Source organism: Acinonyx jubatus, chromosome A3 (genome assembly GCF_027475565.1).
Source record: "Acinonyx jubatus isolate Ajub_Pintada_27869175 chromosome A3, VMU_Ajub_asm_v1.0, whole genome shotgun sequence".
In the NCBI taxonomy this organism is placed as follows: domain Eukaryota; kingdom Metazoa; phylum Chordata; class Mammalia; order Carnivora; family Felidae; genus Acinonyx; species Acinonyx jubatus.
In genome coordinates this window covers 129,329,132-129,351,253 of record NC_069388.1, presented here as the reverse complement: position 1 = coordinate 129,351,253, position 22,122 = coordinate 129,329,132, and the positions used below count along the sequence as shown (strand labels likewise).

Sequence of the window (22,122 nt, the reverse complement as noted above, 5' to 3'; positions counted from 1 at the left end):
ATGGGATCCAGTGCGCGTAATCCTCTCTTCTGGAGGGCTTGTCTGAGAAGACTCCCCCCTTAGGCATTTGGCTGTTTAGATGTTGTGGCAGTAATGGGAATAGCAGGGGAAGTTCCAGGGCTCACTTGGGGTGACTTGGGGTGAGCCCCAACCCCACTCTGCCTCCAAGTTCCTCATTTGCAAAATGAGTGCTTTGGACTCGATTTTGTTATGCTTTCAGACCTCTAAGCCTCTAAATTTTAATAATTCAAGATTTATTTTAAGCAGGCTCTTCACTGAAGTGGCTTGGAGTTGGACCTTCCTTCCAGAAAGCCTTTCCAAGTAGCCTTGCTTCTTGACCCCAAGGCCAGAAGCTCTGGGAGGGTGGGGAGTATAAGAATGCTTCCTCCTGGGGGTCTGCCTGCCGCGGTGTGCATTCCGAACCGCCGTCTCCGAAACACATCCCTGTGGAGGAATCTCATCTGTAATCAGTGATCCCCTTTGTAGCCCCCTCCTCCCAAATGCCCATGGCAAGGGCTCACCTGCTTTCCTGGGGACAGGCTGCCTAGGTGGCAGTCCCCCCGAAGGCCAGCAAGAATGTATCCGCAGGTGGCCAGCTGGAGGAAGACACATCACCTGGGCAAAGCTTCCAGGGCAGAGGACCCCATCTTCTTTCTAGAGCCAGCCTGACTTCTGCAGTGACGCCTTCCCGACATCTCCCCTGGAATGGCTGAAAAGCATCTCAGGCTTCGAGTGGCCAAAAGCGCAGGCCTGAATTTCCTCCCAAGGCTGCTGCTGCTTCTTCCTTCTGCACCTCAGTGAAAAGCAGCATCATCCCTCGGTTGTTCGAGACCCAAATGGGGATTTCACCCTTGACTTGCCACACCCACCCCACCCATACATTGGTGGGTCCACGAGCTTCACCTCCCCAATACATTTGAAGTCTTTCCACTTCTCCTAACCACCCCACCCCTCGCATCAGTCTCAGCCTCATCATCTCCTCTGGTTTCCTGTCATAGTGTGCCCGCTTCTACTCTGGTCCTCTACACTCTATTTTCCATAGAGCAGAGAAGCGGTTTTAAAAAATGTAGATTAGATCATATAATTCACAGGTTTAAAGCCGTTCTTGGGCTACCTAAACTTCTTAGTTGGGCAACAAAATCCTAAATGTTTGGTCTCTGCTATCCCTCCAGCCTCTCACAGAGGGCTGCCTCAGGACCTTTGCACTTGCTGCTTCTGATCTCTAGAAAGCTCTGCCTCCACATCTTTGTAGGACTCCGGTGTTTCTTGTCGTTTACAATTTCTGTTTAAGTGAGCCAGCCTGTGATCATCTGATCTACCTCTTTTTGCCACCGATTATTTATTTATTTTTTTTCATTATTTGTTCCTTGCTTTGCCCCCTTGTTGGAGAATGGAAGTTCCAAAGGGGCAGCGTCCTGTCTCTTGTTCTGAGCAACATTTCACGGTGTTTGGAACACAGCTTGACAAGTATGCTTAGTGCATGGACACAGCAGGGGTGCTTGTTCATTCGGAGAAAGGATGAAGGTGAACTTAGGTTGAAGAGCTAAGTGTAAATTGCAGTATGGCTAGTAAGGCTGACTGCCGCGATATGGTTGTGGAAACTAAGGTTCTGGGTCAGAACAGTTAAGGGACTTGCTTAAAGAGTAGGTCCGAGATGGCAGCCGCTAGGCCCTGGAGGTTTTTGGAGCGCTTTACCTGGCTACCAAGACAGCTGATGCACGCCCCCTGAATTCCGAGGCTTCGGGAACAGGTCATTCTAGCCTGGTGAATTAAAATATGGGACTGTGGCTTTGGGGAGGATCATCAGAAACGTGGCCTGAAGTGCCGTGCCCACAGGAAAGCTAAGGTGGGCGGCGCAGGAGGGGCTGGCGGGTTCCAGCCTTCTTCCGAGGGAGGAGGCTCGGATCCCAGAGGCCAGAGGGGCCCTGAAAGCAGCAGAGCCGCTCGCGCGTCACGAGGGCCCTCGCGCGGCCCCGTTCGCCCCGCCCCCTCCCTCGCCCCGCCCCCGCCCCGCCCCCCGCCCCGCCCCCGCCGCCGCGGGCAGTCCTCGGTGACAGCGAGCGCGCGGCGGCGGACACAGAGTGTTTGCATACAAAGAAGGCCACGCGCGGCGCCGCAAGGTGAGTAGACGCCTCCGCGCCGCCCGCCGCTCGCCCAGCCCCAGGCCGAGGCTCGGAGGAGCTCGGGCCGCTACCGGGAGGGGCCGCAGCCTCGGCCGGCCGGGCCGGGCGGGGCGGAGCCCGGCGGAGAGTGGGCGCGCGCTGCGACGCCGGAGCCGGCCGGGGGACGGTGGTGACCCGACGCCGGAGGATCGTGCTCGGTCCCCGCGGCCCTTTCTGGGGGACGTGGTTCGGGGAGAGAGGCGGAGAAACAGGCCCGGGGCCCGGCGGCCTCGCGAGCATCCCTCGGGCCTTCCCTTTGGGTCGCCCGCAGGGCTGACCTTGACCCTCCTGGCGGACCCCAGGGGCGGCCGGACCTCGCTCTGTCCAGCGAGGACGGGTGGGTTCCATCCGTGTAGTGGGCAGCCCTGCCGTGCGCCCGGAACTTTGACGAAAATGTCCCCTGGGGCTTCGGATTCTTGCTCTGCAGTTGAGGAAACTGAGGCTCAGGGAAGTTGACCTACGTGCCCAAGGTCACACAGCTGCTAGGCGGCAGGTTAAACGGGGCTGGAATCTGGTTCTCGGATTACAGTTTGGTTCCTCCTCTGCCCGGCCTCTGTACATCTTTCCTGCAGCCTATGGGTGCTAGGCCCAGTCGGCTCTGTCACATGCCCCTGCGAATAATTTTATTTTGGGGAAGGCCAGGAACACGTAGGATGCAAAGTAGTGGCTTAGACATAACTCTAAGTGCCATAGGCTAGAATGTAGGCAGCTGGCACGTAATTTATGTGCAGAGTAGTCGCTGAAGAAACCAGATGTCAACCCAGTGTTTGACCACCAAACAGGAAACTTGAATTAAAAACAACAGATTAACTCGGACAGTTTTTAGAACCTAATAGTTTCCCCAGGATAGTAGGAAGTATCTTGGAAAAGATGAGCTTGTAAAAGTTTTTTTTTTTTTTTTTTTTTAATCAGAGAAATGGCATGATGCATGTGAAATTTACAGTTTATCTTTTGTTCTATAATTTGGGTCTTAGGAATAAAAGTAAGTGAGGAATGGATAGTAATTGAGAAATTAAACACACAGTTTTTTTTTTCTTTTTTACCCCATGTTGGAAGATCTGTTTGTTTTACAGTTCTGTATTTTGATAATTCTTCATATTTGTCAACATTTGTATCCTTATCAAGCACATTTGCTTATGGATGTGTGTTTTGGAGCTTTTATTTCCTGTTTGGATGTAGGGCTGTGTGGTGTTGGGGAGGCGAGCCAGGTGCCTGGCAGAACTTTGTGGATCTGGAGGCACAGGGTGCCCGTGAGGAGGGCTGTTTGCAGGGTTGAGACACTTGTGCCCGATGCTGGCCTCTGGGCTGCAAATCATCACTCTGGGCCCCCCCCTCCCTCTCGGCCACCCCTCTCCTATTGTGAGTTGGCGTCTCCTGGCTTCTCTGTCTTCTGGGTTCAAGGTTGCAAAGGAACCCACAGGGGACAGACTGATTTGGGCCAGCATTCAGATGGGGACAGGGGAGGGTTGTAGGGAGCTTTTTCCGGGGGAGACCTGGTGGGGCGGGCGGGGGTTGCATCATTTGGGGCCACTTTTGGAACACTTTCGAGAAACACCGAGAAGGCCGCAATCCAACTGGGACACTGAGGCTAGTGCCTTGACCTGTTTGCACCTCCGCATGACCAGGGCAGAAGAGTTTGGAGCTGTTGAGGTACTGATGAGGAACACACGAGGTCCAGGTGGATCCGTGGGGCACTGTCAGCACTGGGGCGAGCCCCCTGGGAAGGGTGAAGTCACATTCTACATGTTCTTGAACTCTGACCTGGTTTATTATGGCGTAAGCCCACTCACTTAAAATCAGAATGGAATTTGTGAAACAATTCGGGCAAAGCTTAACTTAATTCTTTTTTTTTTAAGGTTTATTTTTTTTTTTTTAATTTTTTTTTTTAAGTTTATTTATTTTTGAGCCAGAGAGAGACAGAGCATGAACGGGGGAGAGGCAGAGAGAGAGGGAGACACAGAATTCGGAAGCAGGCTCCAGGCTCTGAGCCATCAGCCCAGAGCCCGACGCGGGGCTTGAACTCATGGACTGCGAGATTGTGACCTGAGCTGAAGTCGGATGCTTAACCGACTGAGCCACCCAGGCACCCCAGGTTTATTTATTTTTGAGAAGGGGGGAGGGGCAGAGAGCGAGGGAGACACAGAATCTGAAGCAGGCTCCAGGCTCTGAGCTGTCAGCCCAGAGCCCGACGTGGGGCTCGAACTCACGAACCCCAACCGCAAGATCATGACTTGAGCTGAAGTTGGATGCTTAAGCGACTGAGCCACCCAGCTGCCCCAGCCTAACTTAATTCTTAATTCCTGGCAGCCTCCAAGGGCCCATTTGCTGGCCATTTCTGAAATGGGAGCTTTCTAAGCTGTGAGTGGAAGGTCTGGTGAGTGAGGGGCCCGGCGTCTACTTTTGCACCTGGCAGCCGGTCTAGGGTCCAGTTCCTGGGACACCAGGGCCCAGGCCCCTTGACGAGGGGGGCACCAGGGCCCTGAAGGCAGCCCCAGCCTCCTGATGTGCTCTTGGCTGGGCCCCTCCTTCCCGCGTCCCCTGCACTTCCCTGGGCGCCTCTTCCTCTTCCCTCCCCTCTCCCCCTCCCCACCTTTTATTCAGCAAATGAGAAGTGAGCCTGGGCTGGGGCTGGGCTGTGTGCAGCTGGGGTGTTGTGAAGAAGATCTTCTGCCTCCCCAGAGCTCTGGGTCTGAGCATAGGCCAGTATTTGTCACAGCACCGTTGGTGACCCACCGGTCCTAAAAATCAGTTTCGGTGGCCCACAGGCATTGAAAAAAAGTGAAGTAGGACAGAAAAGAAGGTAGATACTGTTTTGTGGAACTTGTTTTAGCTGTGTGTGTGTGTTGTGTGTGTGTGTGTGTGTGTGTGTGTGAAAGAGAGAGAGATTATGCGGTCCAGTGGAGAGAGGGAAGATGGGGGTGTGGGTGTGGTTGTGGGGGGGGGGAGGGACCGCACCACCCAGCACTGGCTTCCTCCTGGCCCACAGAAGTCCCTGCTTGGGGGGCGGGGAGGATGGCCCAGGGTGGCCCTGCTTGTGCACCGCCCCCGCTGAGACGCTGAGACGTGGGGAGGAAGGAAGGGAGCAGGCCGGCCCAATCTTGAGAGAAGCAGGGAGCTTTTCATGCCGGTGATCATGGCCACATCTCTCAACCCACCGACCAAGTTTTGTGATTCTTCCGACAGCTTAGAACTTTTTGCTGGTACTGAATGCTGGGGTTTCCAGAACAAAGCAACAGGCGGTTAGAACGGTCGTGGCTCTGTGTCAACTGCTCGCTCCCCGAATGTGAGGTACTCTGCATTGCTCACAAAGCCGACCACAGACCCTATGATCGAGACACGCCTATTTGCTGGCTGCTTCTGGGACACCGTGAGCACATTTGCACCGCGCGCCTTGTTCCCGAAGGTCCCTCCCTCTCCTTGGATACGTGTACTTTCTCTTTTTTGGTGCAGTCTTTGTCTGCATTCCTGGCTCTCCCTAGGCATACCCTTTGGTTTTCAAACGACAGGATCCAGTCAGTAAAGATCATGGGATAACAGGGCACAACCGTCCAACGAGACATTCCCCTTGGCCACTGCTCTTGCCGAGGATTCTTGCCAGTGAATTCTACCTAATCGCAGAATGCTGCTGCCCAACCCTGGGGTTGCCTTTGTGCTCAGAGTTGTGGACAGGCAGAAATGTACTACCACCTGAGAGTAATACCCTTCTAATAGATGTGTGTGGATCTTAATCTACCACATTCTTTGGCCCGGTCTTTTTTGGGAAGGTGCGATGTAAATCGTTAAGGCATGAGCCTTAATTCAGAGTCCAGGAATCCTTTGTGGCCACAGGATTAGCGCCTGGCTTTCATTTGCTGTATGCACTTTGCAAAATACTTCAACGTGTACCGAGGACGACTAATCCCGTGAGGCAGACGACGTCAGTCCCTTTTTACAGATACGAAACTGAGGCTGGCAGAGAGGTTAGTAATTGGCCTGTGGGCACAGGTTAGTAGGACCCGGGATCTAACTGACACCAAGCACCTGCCTCCAGGAAGCCTGCATTCTTATCCCCTGAGCTGTCGACGGCACATTTGAACGTCAGGTGATACTTAGCCCTTCCTGAACTGCTGGGGTGGAGTGGGTGGGTGTCCTACAGGAATAGAAGTCGCAAAGGCAGGACGTCCTTTTTGACCAACACACAGATGTAGACGGAGAGCATTTGGAGGTGCATCAGGAGAGGATGCGAGCCCCGTGCTTGGTCAGTGAGTCGAATGGTTAAGAGCCAGAGGATCAGGGTCTACGCCTGGAGCTGTCTTGCCCGGCACATGGGCCGCCCTGTAGTTCAGATGTCCCCGTCCCCTACTGTCTGGGCCTTTTGTGCTCCTTGGCAAGGACCCGCGCGAACACTCATCACATGGGATTATAAGATCCGGGTGTTGCAAAATCCCAGCTGGGGAGGAAGAGCTGAGTGGTCGCCCTTTGACCTTTCTGACCAGAGCAGCCCCCCCCCCCCCACTCCCTCATGTCTCAGCAGGTTCACTGACTGGGAGACCCTGACATTGAGTGGGCCAGCCTTTTCCATCCCTCACCCAGTTCTCTGACGTCATTAAGAATTAACGTCAAAGTAATACCTATGCGTTTAAAGAACACCCCCCAGAGGTGAGCCTGTGAACCTTATTTGGTGTGTAAATCCATCCAGAGTTTCTTTTGTTGTGTGCATCTCAGAATATGTAGGAATGTAATTCTTAAAAAAGCGGATTCATGTTATAAATGTTTTTGTCCTCTTTCACTCAGTTTATACCTTTTCATGTTAGTATTTGGGGAACTGCTCCCTTTGTGCATGTGTGTGGTTTTTTGTTTTTTTTTGTTTTTTTTTTAAAGCATCGTAATGATCTTCTGATACATGGTTTATTTAACCAGAGTCCTAGAGATATTTAAGTGGTTTCTAATTTTCTAGATTACAGTCAACACTGCCATTACTGTTTGGTACATGGACCTTACAGAAGTAGGTTTGCTGGGGAAGTATGTGCATAAAATGACAGATGGGGCCCCAATGTTCACCCCGCTTATTACCCACCAGCAGTCAGTGATCACTTGGTTTCCCCTGCTCTCACCAACCCTGGGGTTTTTACGAAATGCTCGAATTTTATACCATCTGAAAGACCTCCTTTGCATATCTTAAATTATGAATGGGGTTGAGTATCTTCTCATGTGTCATTGACCAGACAGATCTCTTTCTCTGTGAACCCTCTCTGTATTTTGTCCATTTGTTTTTCTATACAGTTAGCATGAGGCCACCTTCAACGGACATTAAGATTCTAGAGATGGGTAGTTATGAATGGGTGTGGCCAGGGGTTTTGCATTTTGGCAGACGTTCCAAGAAAGCAGAGTGTCTTGGCAAAGTTGTGCGGTCCGGAGAAAGATTCTGTCGATTGTGGGTGAAACGTTGATTTTCCTGATGTAATAACTAGGCAAGAAGTTCTGAGACCTCCTGCTGACCACGCGTTAGCCAACGGCTGCTTTTCTGGAACCATGTGAGATGGGCTGACTGATGCTTATGGGCATCTGTTGCGTGCCAGGAATTGTACAGAGTAGCTCCAGTGGGGGGCGCACCTGCCCGTGGGGGGCATCGAAGGAGGAGAAAACTTCCCGGGCCTTTGCTCTATTTCCTGCAGGGTATTAGCACCCTCAGTCCAGACACGCTCCGCACACCTGCCCCTCCCGCTGCGCCCTCCTTCCCGTGGGATCGCCTGGGAGCAGGCTCTCCCCTCCCTCTGGTCCTGCAGCTGAGCTGTGATGATCGAGGGCTCCGTGTGATCCGCCTTAATTCAGAAAGGGTCCTGGTGGGGGGACGCTCGGGCCAGCTGGCTTTTCCGCCTCATCACTTTTGTGAGCAGGTACTCGTGGTCGACCTGCAGGCTTCTTAGAAGCATCTCCAGCTTTTCTGGCGAATTTTCTTTCTGTGGCGGGGAGTGTTTCCTGACGGATGCTGGCATGCCAGCAAAGGCCCCGATTCGCCTTTCATCGGTATGGACACACACAGGACTTGACGCTTGTTCAAGAAGCTTCTCTCAGTGCCATGCTCAGTCCAGAACTGGCAAGGAGGGAAGAGGTTGGCCGTGGAGAGTGCTGCCAGCGTGGTGGGGCAGGGGTGAAGCATACGGATCTCGACCTTGGGGCTGGTATTCTTTTCTCTGCCTCTTTTTTTTTTTTTTTTTTTTGATTTTTTTTTAAATGTTTATTTATTTTTGAGACAGAGAGACAGAGCATGAACGGGGGAGTGGCAGAGAGAGAGGGAGACACAGAATCGGAAGCAGGCTCCAGGCTCTGAGCCATCAGTCCAGAGCCCGACGCGGGGCTCGAACCCACGGACCGTGAGATCATGACCTGAGCTGACGTCGGACGCTCAACCGACTGAGCCACCCAGGCGCCCCCTTTTTCTCTGCCTCTTGACCTTGGGGCTGGTATTCTTTTCTCTGCATCACACTACCACCCAGTCACACCTCCTTTTTTGTCACTTATGTGTAACTTATCACTCCTGCTGATTGATAAATATCAATTCACCAGGCTCTGAAAAAAGACTTCTGTGTGGTTAATGTAAATCACAAGAGGCAGACACGCTATTTATAAGCCAATGTCATTTTCTTGCAAGCCTTATTAGTCATGAGACCGTTTTTAGGATTTCTTAGAAATTGTCTTTTTCTCCCCCCCTTTTTTAATGCTTTGGGTGAAAATGCGCCCTCAGCTCCTAACCTCCCAGGTGAATGTGATCTTGGGCAGCCCCAGCTGCAGCACAATGTTTGTGTTTTCACAACGAGCTGGTCAGGTTTGGATCCTGGACACGGAGACAGAATGTGCTCAGAGTACAGCCCGGGTGGTGAATGGAGGCCCCCCGACTCCTCTGAGACCCGGCTGGGGTGCTGACAGCACCTTCCTCGCCTGTTGGGTGCAGGGGGATAGTCGCGTAGCTGTCCTCACATGGCCTCAGGACAACCAGGACAATGAAGAATGAGACATCCCCAGGCTTCAAGGACCTGTGGGGGGGAGAGCCCCAGGGAAGCAGATTTGACTGTATCTTTGAGGAACCGCAGTCCTATCTAAAAGCCACATGACTTAAATACTACACAAGGGTGCTCACTCTCCAAGGCACATTCTGCAGTTTTCAGAAAAGTCCTAAATGGGCATCAATACTCAGTTGTTAATTACTGAGCCAATTAAGATCTAAGACTTCCAGCTTCGCGGGGTTCCCTGGGTGGCTCAGTCGGTTAAGCGTCCGACTCTTGGTTTCGGCTCAGGTCATGATCTCACGGTTTGTGGGTTCGAGCCCCGTGGTGCTGACAGTGTGGAGCCTGCTTGGGATTCTCTCTCTCTCTGCCCCTTTCCCGCTCACACACATGCTCACATTCGGAGAGCAAATAAACTTCAAAAAAAAAAAAGAAAAGGACTTCCAGCTTCTCAAGGACAGGGCTTAATCTTACCTGGTGTCAAACCCAGAGCCAGGTACACGGCGAGCACCTGTGTCCTCTCTGCCTCGTGACAGGAGGAATGATCCGTGTGTGTGTGTGGGGGGGGGGCGGTATTGGTTGGTCACTCACCTGTCCTCAGGAACACCTTTCTGACATTTAAGGTGGATCAGGATAAAAGGAGGAGGGGGCGATTTTATCCGTGGGTATTCAGACTTGACCAGTAAAATCTTGCCCTTTCTCTCCTTGAACTCAAACGGAAGGAACCCCTTTCTGGGCTCCCGCTTCACCTGTGTGCCCCCCACCCCCGCCCCCGCCCCGGGACATGGCAGAGGGTGAGGCTGGCCTGCTGCTCCTGGACCGACTGGGAAGCACAGGTGTATCTGTGGAGCAAGCAGACCAGTCTCCCAACCGGGCACCAGCTTAGGAGAAGGCAGTGTCCCACTAGGATGGACCGCCGTGGGGAGCTCTGGCCTCACCATTGGCGAAGCGGACATATTTGCATCTACTGCGCCTTACAGCTTCCTGCGCATGTCCCTTGAAGTCTGCGTGTGCGTCTCTGTACAGAGATACGACTGTCCAGTGTTTTGGGAGGTTTGTAGGGTGGTCCCAAAGTTGGATACAGACTTCTCCTGGATTCGAATGCTCCTTCTGCCCCTTACCTGCATCGGGGCCCAGAGCAACTTACATACATAAACTCCACAGTTCAGTTTCCTTCTCTGAGAGATGGGAAAACTCTGTTTCGCACCATTGGGAGGAAGGGATACGTAGTTTAAACTCTGTTATTATACTAGCCTTCATGGTAGGTGACAATGGACTGTGGTTTGTGCCACGCTGGTTTGCTGCTGTACTGTCTTTGCCTGGTGTTGCCAGTAAATTCTGGGTATTTAGGAACCTCTCAGGTGGTTCTCCTTTGGCCAAAGTAGCTGGCAGGCTGGGGGCTGATTAAATTGTCAGTGTCCGTTGGCCCTTGAGAGCAGCAGTTCTGTGTCCGGGTAGAACCTGCTGCTGCTCAGAGGAACAGGAGCCCGAGGCTTCACCCCAGGCTGATGCTGGGTCGGTTCCCAGTTGCGAAGCTCCCGGATGTACCATAAAGCCAGATTCCACAGGTGTTCCTTGGGCACCTGCCACGACGATGCGTGTTTGGCCTGTGTGCACGGGCAGGCTGGTGCCAGGAAATGATGAATCATTCTGTGGGGGAAAATGCTAGAGAAGTCTTCTGACAGAAAGAAAGGTGTTTTGACCTTCTAGTCCTTGAGGGCCATGGGGGAAGGCTTAGAATTTACCTCCCAGGAGACCCTGAGATGAGGTAGCTGAAGAGGGTGTGAATGGCGAAAATACCCCATTGAGAGCCAACCGCAGAGTCCGACTGGTCTAGTGACTTACTCAGGGAGGTAGTGACAGTGAGTCACGTTTGCCACCTGTCCTCTAATGGCAGAGGGTTTTCCTAAGTTATCTTGTTTTACGCTCATGATGGTGAGGTTCCATCAGAGAGGTGGAGTTAATACCTTGCTCCCAAGCACAGAGCTCACAAATTTTGCAGGAGGACAATCAGGTCCGACCATCTGACCCTATATTTTGTGCAGTTCCTATTTCTCAGACTTTTTCTTTTTCTTTTTTTTTTTTTTATTTGAGAGAGAGAGAGAGAGAGAGAGAGAGAGAGAGAGAGAGAGAGAGAGAAAATGCGAGCAAGACAGGGGCAGCGGGGGAGAGAGAGAATCCCAAGCAGGCCCCATGCTCCACGTAGAGCCCTACGCAGGGCTCGATCCCAGGAACCGTGAGATCCTGACCTGAGCCGAAATCAGGAGTTGAACACTCAACTGATTGAGCCACCCAAGTGCCCTTGTTTTTCATACTCTTCTCCTTCCTGTGTCATGGCCTGCTTGTGGACAAGAAATGTCTTAGAGCCTGTTATTTGAATGCATTTGCAGTGAATTTTGTTTGCAGCATTGTCTTATGAACTTTATGTACCTGGGAGCCCACAATTCTCATTCTTTATTTCTTCTGGTTTGTAAATTTTAGCACTTTCCCCCTCATTCCCAGGGTTGTCAGGCTGCTGCAGAGGTGATTTGCCCAGGTGGAATGTTTTTGTGATGGGACAAAACAAACAAAAACAACCCAAACCCCTACCCCCACCAACCCTTGGTTTCTTGCTTGGAGTGAAGACTTGATTTCATGGTGTTGCCGCGAGCAGGTCACAGAATCATCAGGTTAGAGCCCCATCAAATTCTTGAATTCTCTCCACAACGTTTTTGCCACATGGTGGTTTAGACTCTTTGGTGAGACCACCACTGATGGTGAGCTCAGTCCCTCTAATGAGCCAGTTTCCTTAGAAGCCTGGTCTCACGGATTGTGCCCCCCGGCTCTGGAAGGTCCTGTCCGTAATTCTGACTTTAATTGCGATCTATGATCGTCTGTACAGCACTGGGTACCCTGTCCACCGGGGCTGAATATTACATGACATTTAGATCTGTTTTTCTAAAGCCACGCGGCCGATTTTCTTTAACTGGATCTCACCCATTTATACCGGTTTCATGCACCGAGATTGGGAAGCAGCACTACGTGGAGGAGAGCAGGGGAGTCTCGGGGTTCAGCTTGGGCTCCCGCCCTCACTCTGCTGCTGGCTGTGCTACTCTGAGCATCTCACCAACCTGGTGCCCTGGGTTCTGCATCAGAAATGGGGTAACTGGTGTTACCCATTGTTGTTGTTGTTTTTTTTTTTTTTTTGTCTTTTCGTTTTAATTTTTTTTAATGTTTATTTATTTTTGAGATAGAGACACCAAATGTGAGCGGGGGAGGGGCAGAGAGAGATGGAGACACAGAATCCGAAGCAGGCTCCAGGCTCCGAGCTGTCAGCACAGAGCCCGACGTGGGGCTTGAACCCATGAGCCGTGAGATCATGACCTGAGCCGAAGTCGGCCACCCAACCAACTGAGCCACCCAGGCGCCCCTATGCTTTTGGATTTTGTGTTTTATCTGTTTGGCTCTAATATAAGTACCACAGTAGTTTCTAATTTAGGGAAAACTGTCTGGAAAGACGTTATTCCCATAAGATGTCATAGCCTCAGAAAATTAGCCTCAGAATATCTTGTGGAAAGCTAGAAGATGCCCTGTTTTAAAAAAAAAAAAAATATATATATATGTATATATATGTATGTGTATATATACACATATACGTATAAAATATATACGTATATATAAAAAATATATATAAAGTATACGAATAACATTTAATATGTATTTATATGTGTTTATACATTTATGTGTATGACATCTTATATGTTTCTTAACCTCCGAAAACCCACAGTAGAGTCTGGAGAACCCTCGTTTGGCCAGACGATGTTTTTGTGGGGTTTGGCTTATGTCTCCTCAAAATACCACTGAAATAGGCTGTGGGATTCTGTTTCATGTGATACACGAAGCCCTGTCAGGTGAAGCAGCCATTTGCCGAGTTTTGAGATGAAAACCACTAGACTTCACAGGGATTCGGTATGGGGTGAGTAAGGTGCCCCTCTGACCCACTGGATGCGTAAGCATTTTGTTTTGTGTTTTTACAGGTGGTACTTCGGTTATGCTTGAGGTAGTTAAGATGCTTTGTTCTTCAAAACATTCCCCTCACTGCCCGAACCGGAGTGGTAGTGACCATGGGGAAGGAGGACGGTAATGAGATTGACGAGCCGGTGAAGGGACGGAGTCCATCTCAGGCTGGCTGGTCTGGCTTCTTATCTTGAGGGAAATCAGATTACCTTCTTCCTTGAGCCCTTTCACTTTGAACAGATCCGAGGAAGTGAGATTGGCGTCCAGTTTGTCTGTTCTTGGGTTCTCCCAGTATTTGCCCAGCACTTATTTAGAGGAAATCCTGGAAGAGGAGAGATAAAGAGCCATTGATCCCCCCCCCCGCCCCCCGACTTGCCTGCACCCCTCACTCAGCCAAGCAGAAGCTGGGGGTGAACCGGGCGCCCCCCTCCTCCCCTGAAAGGCTGTCCCGTGCCTCCTGGGTCCAGGCAAACATTATTCATCTTCCTGAAATGACTTCTGGTTGGTACAGTGTTCTCGCTCACCCCCTTTTAAGATTGTGGTGACGTACACATCACAGAAAACGGGACTGTCTCAGCCATTTGCAGGTGTGCAGTTCAGAACCTTCGTATAAGGACTTTCACCCTGTTGGCGCGTCCATCCCTCCCTCCAGCTCCAGCTTTTGTTTCTTACTAACTCCCCTTCCCTCCTCCCTGAGGCCGAGGGTAATAATCACTCTTCTAATTCCTGTTTCTAGGGATTTCCGTGCTCTAGGGACTTTATGTGGGCGGAATCGTACATAAGGCATTTGCCCTTTTGTGATTGGCTTATTTCACTTAGCGTGATGTCCTCAAGGTGTATCCACGTTGTAGCAAGTATCACAATTGCCTTCCTTTCTAAGGCTAATACCCCATTGGATGTATACACCACATCTTGTTTATCTGTTCATCATCAAGGGACACTTGGGTGGTTTCCACCTCGTGGAACCATTGAGATAACGCGTCTGGGAACGTGGGCGTGCAAGAATCTCTTTGAGACCCTGCTTTTGGTTTTTGGGGATCTATACGTAGAAGTAGAATGGCGGGGTCATATGGGAATATGGGAATTCTGTTTTTAACTTTCTGAGGAGCTGTGTTCTGTACTGTTGCATACACAGCGCCGCACCGTTTCGCATTCTGACCAACAACACACATAGATTCCAGTTTCTTCCCAGCCTTGCCAACCCGTGTTTTTCCCGTGTTTCAGATAGTATTCATCCAGGCAGTCCCCTTCCTAAAAGATTCTCTGTGGTTGGTTAAGACAGTCCCTGTAGACACCGAGGAGCATATTGCCAGGTGGGGCCACGATCCTGTCATTTGCTAAGAATTATGGAACAGGCTCCCTGCTTCCAAATGGAGATATTTTCCGATCTGCAAATACGTTATTCAATAGGAGGGGTAGCTGAAGATAGCAAAGTAACTCCCGGTTATTTGTGGTGGGAAAATTACACCACGCACGAAGGGACGATCGCAGGACCAGGAATCAGGCTGTCGGGGTCGCGCTCCGTCTCTTGGAGACGGGGAGCGCTGCCTGTCACCTTCCGTGTCTGGGCTTCTTTCTGTCAAACGAGGTGTCGGAATAACAACCCAGGGTCCTGCCACCTTCGAAATCTTCAGATTCTGCACAACAGCCTTGAGTTTGCTCGCTGACATGGGGGAGGGAAGCTTTGTTCTTGAGGACGGGAGAGCAGAGCACCATTTAGTCTGAATTATTGAAGATGCCCTTTCAGGCTTTATCTTCAGGCCATCGGACCTCGCAGGTCACCCAGGCAGATGTCCTCGTCTCACAGATGAGGAGCTGGGATGCCGACATGTGGGAGTACCATCCGGTTACGAGCATTCCCTTTGTTGGGAATACGGCACTACTGTGGTACTTATATTAGAGCCAAACAGATAAAAATGTTCATGCTGCTTACACTTGGCTATAGAGTTAGAGGTTTACCCCTCTCGGTGAGTCCTGCATGTTAAAATCTACATTGAACATCGAGGTGGTGGGTTTTTTTTTTTTTTTGGTAAAATGATTCCCTAGAAGAAATATCAGGGTTCTTGGCCCTGGCTGGCTCAGTTGGAAGAGCCTGCGACTCTTGATCTCGGGGTCATGAGTTCGAGCCCCACCTTGGGCATAAGGCTTCCTTTAAAAAAAAAACCCTTTAAGAGAACAAAACAGATGAACCTAAGGGAAGGGAAACAAAAATAATATAAAAACAGGGAGGGGGGCAAAACAGAAGAGACTCTTAAATATGGAGGACAAACTGAGGGTTGCTGGAGGGGGTGTGGGAGGGGGATGGGCTAAATGGGTCAGGGGCACTAAGGAATCCACTCCTGCAATCATTGTTGTACTATATGCTAACTAATTTGGATGTAAATTATAAAAAAAAAAAAAAAATTAAAAAGTGAAAAAAAAAATAAAATCTTTAAAAAAACAAGCAAACAAAAAAACCCTAAAACAAAACCAAGATGTATCCGGGTTCCAAGGAATCCTTTTTTTCCGCATCGTTCATCTCCAGGAACGGTCCCCTCTCCCCTGTTACACGAAGTCAGTTAGCTTGCACGGCTACACAGATTTAGAAATCGTGCCATTTTCAATTTTCGCGTCCACGTGACTTGCGTTAGCCGTGGGTGCCGGGCCGCGTCACGCAGACCCCGTCTAAGGGAGGCTGGCCCGAGCGCGTCTCCGCATGTGTGCACGGAAGGGTCTGCTCATCTCTTTCTGGGGGAGACGGGTGGTGGCGATCCAGAGGGTGCCACTTAAAATTGTACAGTGAGCCAGTCGGGGCTTTCTTGCGCTCTTTTCTCTGGAGGTTTTGTTCATTGCTGTTAGGGTTCTGGCCTGTTCTAAGCTGGCCCTAAAGCAACAGTTCGTGTTTGCTCCCTGCCTGCAGGGCTTTTGGCCAGCCAGCATTGAGCCTTGGTTTCCTCATTTGTAAAGCGGGGGGTTGGGGTGCTGCTCTCACTTCCACACATCACAGGAGTTGAGGTGAGGCTTATGAAAGGTAGTTTTTGGTTTTTTCACTTGAAAAGAGAAGGCTTAGTCGTTGGCCTCCGGGACAATCTGGCTTCGCCAAGTGACAGGAAAAGCACAGGGCCAAGTCAGGGACACATCAGGGCGAGAAAGTTCATAGAACCGAACTGCGCAAACAGGTCAGGGACAGGCGTGCGTACTCAAGGTCGTGGTCGCCGGGATCATTGTCAGGGACCCGAAGATGGGTGGGCTCAGCGTGGTCCCTCACACCCCCATGGAGGGTGGGTGGTCACCTTGACGAATCGGGGCGTGATTGAGGTCTTGGGGTCCAGCCATTGGAAGTCACAACGTGCAAACCCTCCATGCTCAGGTGGTGAAGCCATGTGGCCTCAGGAGGCCCGGTCAAGTGCACAGAGAGGAGAGGGGAGCGCAGGTTTGACCGGGCCTTCGCTTGAGGTCAGCAAAGCCGGGGAAGAAGGGACCCGCAGGCTGGCAAGAAGGGAGCCCCAAGGGAGCTGCATCCTGAGGACAGGTACCCTGGGTGGGGGTGGGGGGGGTGCAGTCACCTCTGAGAGCACGAGGCCCGGGGAGGCAGAGCCAGGAGGAGTGGGTGGCAGATGATGGCTGCAGGGTTGGCTCCCGAGGGCTGTGGGCCAGTCTGTGAGTCACATTGGGGCACGCGACGGGGCCAGACCGTGGAACCGGAGGGTGGGCTTTGCCGAGGTGGGCAGGTGGGCCGGTGAGGACCAGCACTGAGGCGGCCGTGGGAGCCCGAATATGGCACCAGCTCACGGCCGGGCCCCTGGACCCGAGCATGTCCGGCTGCCTCTTCGTGGCCTCCTTTCGGGCCGGCGTCTTGTCTGCACCATCAGCAGCAGCCGTCACTTAGCCTTCCAGCCTCTGGCTTTTTCTGGCCAGTCTGCACGTCATTATCATGACACTTCCTTGCAATCATGGATCGAATCATCGTTTTGTCGTTCCCAAATCTGTGGTGGCTTTGCGTTGCCACCTAGAAACGTCCGGACCTCCCAGCGGGGCTTAAACTCTCCATCTTTTCCCTGCATGTCCTCTGTCACGGGCACAGCACCCCCTGCAGGGCTCTGGTCCACCTTTTCCCACCTCCCTGCCCTGGCCTGGCCCCTCCACCTCCCTGGGTCATGGCCCTTAGTGTCTGCCTAGAACAGTCATAGCAGTGACATATTCTAGTTCCTTGTGTTTTACTTCTGTCGCCTTCATGAGCCTGTGGGTCCCTTCAGCGGACAGGGACTTGGTCTTTTTTATCTCTGCATCCCCGCCACCAGGCCCCTTGTAGAGGAGACGCCCGGGTGTTTGCTGACCGGACTTCAGTTGATTAGCTGGGCAGACAAACCAAAGTGGTTCGAATGAATGTCTCCTGGAGTCATGGGCCAGAGTCAGATAGGCAGGCCAAGACCGGGATGGAAGTTGTTCTAAATAAAAGTCATTGTTTTTCCTTCTCAAGTGAAAACAGCCACTTTTTTCAACTCATATTATTGATGATCTGTTCTCTTTGGCATGGGGGGGGGGGGGATAGATACTAAATAAGGTAGCAAATACAGTCTCTTCTCGAGAGTCTTAAGATCTCGTGTGTAAAACCTACATGTGACGACAGAGTGAGGCTGGCAGGGGCCAGAAGGGTGCCGTAAGCAAGAACCGTAGGCCCAGAGGGGAAGAGCCCAGTGCTACCAGTTGGGGTTCCTGGGGCCGCTGCCGTGGAGGTTTGTGGGCTTGCTGACCGGGTCGGGGGTAGGTGGATAGCGGGCTCATTCCGGTGGACCAAGATGATGTGAACAAGCTGTGAAAGTCACATGTGTAAACACATGTGTTTGACGTGACCCTGAGCCCATTTGGACTGACTCTAGAGAGATGGCCTTCTCTGAATTAATTGTTTGTGCGTCTGTGTGTGTGTTTGTGTCTCTGTTTTCCAGACTCAAACCATGAATTACGTTGGGCAGTTGGCGGGCCAGGTGTTCGTCACCGTGAAGGAACTCTACAAGGGCTTGAATCCTGCCACCCTGTCTGGATGTATTGATATCATCGTCGTCCGCCAACCCAACGGGAGCCTTCAGTGTTCCCCTTTCCACGTGCGCTTTGGGAAGATGGGGGTCCTGCGCTCCCGAGAGAAAGTGGTAAGAGCGTAGGGCCCGGTGACCTGGGGTACAGTTTCTTTCTTCAGAGAAAAATCATCGTGTTTCTGTCTGTACACAGAGCTTTGGACCTCTGGGATCGTGGCTTCACACTGGAAGGGGCTGGTCACTGAACTGACAAGTGTATTATCTCCAACTGTGGTGTTAAATTGCTCCAAAACGTAGTGGCAAAAACCAGCTACTTATTAAGCTCGTGGGTTCTGTGAGTCAGGAATTCAGACCAAGCGTGGCCAGGCTGGGGTTTCTCTGCCCTCTGCCATCTGGAGCCTCAGTTGGAGGACCCACTCCAAAGATGCGGTCACTCACATGGCTGGTGGCCCCTCGGCTGGGCTCTCAGCTGAGAGCGTTGGCCAGAATGCCCACATGTGGCCTCTCCACGTGGCCTGGGTGGCCGCACAACACGGTGGCTGGATATAGGGTGAGCATCTCCAGAGGAAAGGAGCCAGGTGGACCCTGCCTTCTTCTGACCCGGCCTCGGGAGTTCCATAGAGCCACTTCTGTTGTGCTCTGCTTGCTGGGCACAATCTCAAGCCTTCCCGGGCTCAGGGTTGGGGGGGGGGTGGCAAATAGACTCCACTTCCGATGGCGGAGAGCACGTAAGCGTGGGTTGATTGATTGAGGTTTGGAATTGTGAGATCCTTCGGGGATGTATGTGATTCAAATATGTGTATGTAGAGACACGGCATCCCCCATGAGGTTTCCTGTGGCGGTGGGGTGTGTTTTTCCTTCAGGTTGACATAGAAATCAACGGGGAATCCGTGGATTTGCACATGAAGTTGGGAGACAATGGAGAAGCGTTTTTTGTTCAAGAGACTGAGAGTGATCAGGTAAGGAAGGCTGGGCGGTCAGTGTTACTCCCTAGTTTTGAATTTCGAGCAGTGCTTATCTAGAGGACGCAGCGGAAGTTTGTGTGGCGAAGTAATGCTCGTGCTGGGCGGTGTAGACCATCACGGCAGAGAAGGGAGGCTGTTTCCCTATACTAGGGGTTTTTGCGCCAGACGGGTGGGTGTGTGCTATGTCCACACAAGGCTCACCGGTCCTGCTTCTGCGTGCCCACCGTGTCCAAGGAGATGGGAACCAAAGCTTATCCGAGCTGTTGTCCAAAGCATACAGCTTACACTGGTGTGTCAAATCCCAGAGGGCTGAATGTTCTAGTTTCTGTTTAGTGAGTGACCAAATCCCTTGCATTTTTTATTAAAGATTTTAACAGCTCTGTTAAGATACAGTTTGGGTCCAGATGATCTATCCATTTCTAGGATATGAGTCCGTGGCTTTCAGTATTGTCTCTTGTACGTGCAACTGTCACCAGTCAATTTCAGGACATTTTCATCACCCCACAAAGAAACCCTGTACCCGTTAGCCATTACTTGCGTATTCTCAAGCCCCCATTCCTGCCTGAGCTCTAAGCAACCACCCTGCCTTCTGCTGGTATAGGTTTTCCTCTTCTGGACGTCACACGAATTCAGTCTTACAACATGTTGTCTTTTGTGCCTGTCTTCGTCCACTTTGCATGTGTTCCGAGTTCATCCATTCTGTAGCCCGTATTGGCGAGATAACAGCCCGTTGTATCCATGTCCCCCATTTTGTGTATCCCTTCGTGCGCTCAGGGACACGTGGGATGTTTCTACCTCTTGGCTGTGATGAGTAATGTTGCGCCTTCGTGTGGACATATGTTATCATTTCTCTCGGGTGTGTACCCAGGAGTAAAATTGCTGTGTCACGTAGCAACTCTGTGGTTAGTGTTTGAGGAACTCCCAGACCGTTGTCCAAAGCTCTGCGCCGTTTTACATTCCCACCAGAAGTGCAGGAGAGTTTTGATTTGTCCACATCCTCAGCAACACTTGCCGGCTGACCGATTCCAGCCGCCCTGGGGGGGTGTGGAGGGGTGCCTCGATGTGGTTTGCATCTCCCTGATGACTAATGATGTTGAGCATCTTTTCACATGCTTATTGGCCATCTGTATATTTCCTTTAATGTCGATTTTCTAAGTTTATTTATTTATTTGGAGAGAGACGGAGACCGCACAAGTGGGGGAGGGACAGAGAGAGAGGAAGAGAGAGAATCTCAAGCAGGCTCCGCACTGTCCACGCAGAGCCTGATGCAGGGCTCGTACCCACAGACCGTGAGATCATGACCTGAGCCGAAACGAAGAGTCGGACGCTTAACCGACTGAGCCACCCAGGTGCCCCTGTATATCTTCTTTAGAGAAATGTCTACTCAGATCTTTTTTAAATTGGGTTTTGGTCTTTTTATTATTGAGTTGTTGAGAGTTCCTTATATGTGCCTATTCGCTTTCTTGATGGTGTCCTTTGGAGCACAAAACTTAAATGTTGATGAAATCCAGCTTATCTCTTTCTGTTTCCTTTTGTTACTCCTGCTTTCGGCGTCCTAGCTAAGCATCCTTTGCCAAATCCAAGGTCATGAAAATTTACCGCTATGTTTTCTTCTAAGACAAACCACTTTTCAACTCTTCCCTTCATCGAGAAAGCCACCTTGAGGGATCCTGTCGTGATTCCTCAGTACAATCCACTTAGACGAGTTCCTTTACAGGAAGATAGCAGCTTTATGGGAAAGGAGCAGATCTCAACAGCTCCAGGCTTTAACGCGAATGCCCGTAATTTCAGTTTCAGAATAAAACCGTCCCAGGCTCTGTCCCCACCCAAAGGTGTGACATGAAAGGAAGACCAGCGTCCTCATCCCATACCCTTCATCCCTTAATAACCCCAGGCGGCGGGGGAGGGGAGGGTTGGGAGGAGGGCAGGAGGGGGGAGTCCCTGCCAATCTTTACCTTCCTATTCAAAGGGAAGGCTCTGAGAAGCATTAATTCGGAATTACCGATTTTTTCCATCTCAGATGGATACTTGCATTTTACATTTCTGTTGTCCCTTAGCTCTGGACAGATTTTACACTGTGAGAGTTGAAGACGCGTTTGGGGCGAGGCTGTCATGGAAGGTGCAGACCCGGGGGCCTGCTGTGCTGGCCTTGAGGGTGCCTGTGGGTGGGACGGGGCTTCGGAGGCCAGAGTGCGTTCTGCCCCTTACGCCTGCCTCTGGCGACCCCTGGAAGGCCGCCGGAAGCCCGGGAAGCCTGCGTCCCTCATCTCCGGATTGCCCCAGGATGCGGTCTCCCCCCACAACCTGCGGCGATCTGCCTCTCCCCTATCCAGCCTGTGGACCCTTCTTTGCTCTTAACCCCATCTCAAGGCCGTCCACATTTCGACTTTGGCCCACTGCGCGGCTGGCTGAGATGACCTCTCCCCTCCCAGCCCGAGGCTTCGGCCCTGAGATGTTCATTGTATATGTGCAGCACATCGGATGTTCTCTAAACCTCTTAGAGAGAGAGAGAGAGAGAGAGAGGCAGAATCCGAAGCGGGCTCCAGGCTGTCAGCTCAGAGCTGGAGGCAGGGCTCGAACTCACCAGCTGTGAGATCATGACCTGAGCTGAAGTCTGATGCTTAACCGACCGAGCCACCCAGGTGCCCCTGTGTATGTTCTTTACTTCTTGTTACTGAATGTCGCATAATAAATAAGTCATTCGTTAATACAATGATCTTTACAGTTTTTTAAAAACTGCCAAATCATTGTTAAACGACTGTTAAATTGACAGGCTGTGTTTTTCCCTTTTGCTTTTAAGAAGAGAGTCAGTATCGGGGCGCCTGGGTGGCGCAGTCGGTTAAGCGTCCGACTTCAGCCAGGTCACGATCTCGCGGTCCGGGAGTTCGAGCCCCGCGTTGGGCTCTGGGCTGATGGCTCAGAGCCTGGAGCCTGTTTCCGATTCTGTGTCTCCCTCTCTCTCTGCCCCTCCCCCGTTCATGCTCTGTCTCTCTCTGTCCCAAAA

General features: G+C 51.5%; 1 protein-coding gene across 11 annotated transcripts in view; it reads left to right on the top strand.

Annotated features, from left to right (window-relative positions):
* LPIN1 (lipin 1) overlaps window positions 1-22,122 on the top strand; it is a 129,822-nt gene that overhangs the window by 57,475 nt on the left and 50,225 nt on the right. For 7 of the 11 annotated variants that reach the window (XM_053201226.1, XM_053201224.1, XM_053201225.1 and 4 more), the window contains 3 exons: window positions 18,067-18,267; window positions 19,017-19,113; window positions 21,176-21,237. In XM_053201226.1, coding sequence (XP_053057201.1) covers window positions 18,067-18,267; window positions 19,017-19,113; window positions 21,176-21,237 — 360 coding nt within the window. Of the gene's footprint in view, window positions 1-2,110; window positions 2,121-18,066; window positions 18,268-19,016; window positions 19,114-21,175; window positions 21,238-22,122 lie in introns of those variants that run through there. The other 4 variants (XM_027077929.2, XM_027077925.2, XM_015074754.3 and 1 more) reach the window with 2 other exon arrangements.